The sequence below is a fragment of the Pyrus communis genome, chromosome 16, assembly GCF_041283825.1.
Source record: "Pyrus communis isolate YQ-2024b chromosome 16, ASM4128382v1, whole genome shotgun sequence".
NCBI classification, from domain to species: domain Eukaryota; kingdom Viridiplantae; phylum Streptophyta; class Magnoliopsida; order Rosales; family Rosaceae; genus Pyrus; species Pyrus communis.
This window is the reverse complement of record NC_142580.1, coordinates 20,351,589-20,355,530: the sequence shown is the minus strand read 5'-3', so window position 1 is coordinate 20,355,530 and position 3,942 is coordinate 20,351,589. Positions and strand designations below refer to the sequence as shown.

Genomic DNA, 3,942 nt, shown 5'->3' with positions numbered 1-3,942 from the left:
TTGTTCGATATTACTACTATCATATACATTACGCTCACCAGTACTCATCCTGATGCCATTACATACATGCATGTCTTTATCCCCTTGGTAACTTCAGTTAGCAGCTAAATTTTTCAATGGTGTGGTTGTCATTTTCTCAAATACAATGAAAATTGTTGTGTAGTACGCACAGAGTTAGAAGCAAGAGCAGTCAAGTTGAAGATTAACTAAACTCCATTGCTTACAGTCCAGAGAGTGACCAAGTCTTGTATTGATAACATCGACATGCAAAATTGTGAATGATGCAATCTGCTACACAACATTAATTAACAGACAACCAATAATTAGCTCTTTAATTAGTACTCTAATGCTCCTTAGCCTTCCAGCCCAGTTAATCTAAAAGGAAACATGTTCGGTTAAACACAGTCAAAGGCCTTCATACCTACCACAATCTAAGCCTCCCAATCAAAACCATCTTCATGCCCTGGATTCTTTGGCCAATTTGGCGTGTGCCACGTGCCATTCTTGCATGTTGCTTCGGAAAAGAAGAGAATAAAAAGATGGAATTTGGTAAGCTGGTAGACAAGTTCACAACTTCACTCTAATGAGGAATGAGATAATAGGAATCTTTGGCCGCACTTAAGCGAGTATAGTCGTAATCCCAACTATCCAAGGGCCACGGAATTCATGATTAAGACAAGAATTAAGTTTAATTAACCCACTAATCACTGCAAAACAAATCGTTAATGGTCCCAAAGCAAAGGGATAAATATGTCAAATACGAAGGGCATTTTAGCCAGGAAAATATAAACAGTAGAAAGGACAAAGTTTGGAAATCGTGGAGCCCACAATCATTGTCAGATCAAGTCTCCAAAAACTAAAATCCGAGGGTTACCCTTTGCGTCATCACTAATCATCCAATATATATAAAGCTTTTAAACTGATTGAGCAGCCGGGTTTATAAAATTCCAATTCGACGTCCCATATCCGTTCTTCATTTGCAAACTGACAAGCTCGGACCGCCTTTTCTTCTGTCCGATACTCTACGTATTATTTGATTTTTCAGAGTCGAGCAAGCTCTGCTCAGCTCTGATTAAGCTAGATTCTCAAAGATTATTGTTGGCTAATTGATAACTCATACTGCATCTCCAATGCGATAAACTACATTTGGCGTACGTGCTAAGTAATTGGTTTTAGCTCTTCTTTGCACCTCCGGATAGAGAAATGGGAATCCAAATAATTTTTTTAGGAGCCAAACGGGGGTTCCCCTACATCAAGTTGTAAAGTTGTAATAACATGTGCAAAAGTCCAAGAAAATCTAGCAACTCTGGTAAGATATTGTCAAATACCCCATTTTCATTTAGACGTAGCAATAAAGATGTTCTATTGCATCAATAATTTCTTATACATACCACGAAATTATACAATATATCTAGTACATCACATGTTATGAATTTTGATGTATATATGAAGATCACTCAAATAAGTGCGCAATACTCTTATAATATCTAAAATCACGCTCTATTTTAACATGTAAATTCGATATACCACATCTTTATGATAACATGATTTAGGACAATATTCTATAATTACAATGTACGATTAAAACAGTTTTATGCATAAACACAAATGGAAAATCGAGACTCGTCAAAAGCAACACAAATCTGTATTCATCATTAAGGCTAGGGTTAAGATTGATGGAGTGTTTATCAGCTAGCTAGCCGATGTCACACTTCTTAAGCCAAGCTAAGCCAACTTTGAGGTAAATCATGCACACGGTTAAGAATAAAATATTGTGTAGGAGATGAAGGCCAAGACAAACATTTAATAAAGATGGGTATATATTTATATTGTAAAATAATAATCATCAATTCTTGGAGCAACCTTATATATAGGGCCAAATGATTACAATTCAACTCCATGTGTTTTTCACATGTTCAGCAAGGAAAAAAAAAAGCCCTTAAACAAAGCTCAAGTACCACCCTAGCTCCAAGCTAGAAACCCTAGATATAATAATCGTATTGTGAATGGCAGAACCTGAAGTACTCACAAAAACCACTATTGCCACAAGCACCACCACCAATCACAAAAACATGCTGGCGAAATCACCATCAAACACTAAAACTGCACTCCGGAGGTTTGTTGGGGTTAGGCAAAGGCCATCTGGAAGATGGGTAGCAGAGATCAAGGACTCATCCCAACGTGTGAGGCTATGGCTAGGCACTTATGACACACCTGAAGAAGCAGCAAGAGCTTATGATGAAGCTGCTAGAGCGCTGCGTGGCGAAAACGCTCGCACAAACTTTGCACCCCCCGGGCCTGCCACAAACCCTAACTCATGCCCATTGGTTTCTTGTGCTTCCAATGGGGGCTTTGTGTCGGGGTCTGATGGTCGCCATGCTGGTGCAGGGCTTAGCTTCTCTTCCTTGAAGGCCAAGTTAAGCAAGAACCTCCAAAGTATCATGGCTAGGAGTAGTGATCGTAACAAGTCCTCAAAAAGTAGGGTGAGTGATCACTTCACTTTTGCAAGTATTTTCCACTTTAGGAAATATCAATACCAAAACACAGTAAACCCCTTAACTGATATGAGGAATATAGAGAAAGTGGTGCAGCCTAGCATAATAGTGCCCCATAATAATGGAAAGACTAGTACTAGTACTGAGCCTTCCTCTTGGGAGAACTCTAGTATTTCAGACTGCAGCGCCGAGTGGGCCCACGGATTCCAGCAAGTAGGGGTGGATTCTGAAGGATCTGAAATTGGGGAAGGGAGTATCATGGACCAAATTATGGGGTGGATGGATAGTCCAGATAATCAGATAGGTCGGATTAGCCTTGGTGATGATAGTGAGGAGGGTTCAAGGAGTAAGAGGTTCAAGGTTTCCTCTTCAGTAATGGTTCCTCCGACATTTAGCACCGGATCTCCATTTAATAATAATGAAGGAGAAGTTTCGAATTAAGGCAGCAAGGTGCAGGTCATGATAATTTATACATGCAGATGTACTATTTGTAACAAGTTGCTCCTGTTGCATGCTATTGTTAATCTTGTGATGAGTGATGTCTCGAAAATAAAAGAAGTTCTTCATCAAACCAATTAATGTACAGAGAAATCTAGAGAGAGAGAGAGAGAGAGAGAGAGAGAGAGAGAGAGGGAGATTACATTAGTGAATGAATTATGAAGTACTGTCTGTTTCGAATGACACAAAAAAGTTTGGTGGTAATGACAAGCAATAAGTTAAACTTGCAGAGAAGACAAGTCATGCTTACCTCTTATAATATTGTCTATTGGTTTAATTAATGGGTAATGCTTTTTAAACTACATTTTGTAAATCAAGCGATGTGGTTGTTGATGATTGAATTATTGCTTAAGTGTTGATTAATGTATTTATTTCCTATTGGTGGCACATCATTTAGTTTGCAAATTTTATTTAAAAATTGGTTTATGCTAAAGGGACCAAATTTTTAAACCAAATAATATTGTTGATAATTGAATTATTAATTAAGTATCGATTAACGTATTCGACAAAGAAGAATAGGGTGAGTGATCACTTCACTTTTGCAAGTATTCTCCACTTTAGGAAATATCAATACCAAAACACAGTAAACCCTTTAATTGATATGAAGAATATAGAGAAAGTGCATCATGGTGCCCCATAATAATGGAGAGTATTACTAGTACTGAGCCTTCCTCTTGGGAGAACTCTAGCATTTCAGACGGCAGCGCCGAGTGTCCCACGGGTTCCGGCAAGCAGGGGTGGATTCTGAAGGGCTCTGAAATTGGGGAAGAGGTTAAAGGTTTCATTTTGAAAACTAAAAGAAATAGTTACTAAATAAGTTTTTAGGTCTCTCATTTTTGTGAAAACTGAAAAACAAATGATTATTAAACGGTTAAGTTTTTTATTTTCAATTTTATTTGTTTAAACAAAAATTGTAATCCGTAAGTAGTTACCAAATGAGTTTTTGGCT

At 37.9% G+C, this 3,942-nt stretch overlaps 1 protein-coding gene across 1 annotated transcript; it reads left to right on the top strand.

Annotated features, from left to right (window-relative positions):
- Positions 1-2,006: 2,006 nt before the first annotated feature.
- LOC137732835 (uncharacterized) lies at positions 2,007-2,936 on the top strand. The gene is made up of 2 exons (XM_088687188.1): positions 2,007-2,484; positions 2,572-2,936. Exons 1-2 carry the CDS (start codon positions 2,007-2,009, stop codon positions 2,934-2,936), a joined length of 843 nt encoding a protein of 280 aa, XP_088543314.1.
- Positions 2,937-3,942: the final 1,006 nt, after the last annotated feature.

Bases quoted from the DNA above. Each gene is read 5' to 3' on its own strand.
- LOC137732835 (XM_088687188.1), top strand. From the start codon at position 2,007: ATGGCAGAACCTGAAGTACTCACAAAAACCACTATTGCCACAAGCACC. The intron at 2,485-2,571 runs TGAGTGATCACT...CTGATATGAGGA, and splicing joins CAAGTCCTCAAAAAGTAGGG to ATATAGAGAAAGTGGTGCAG.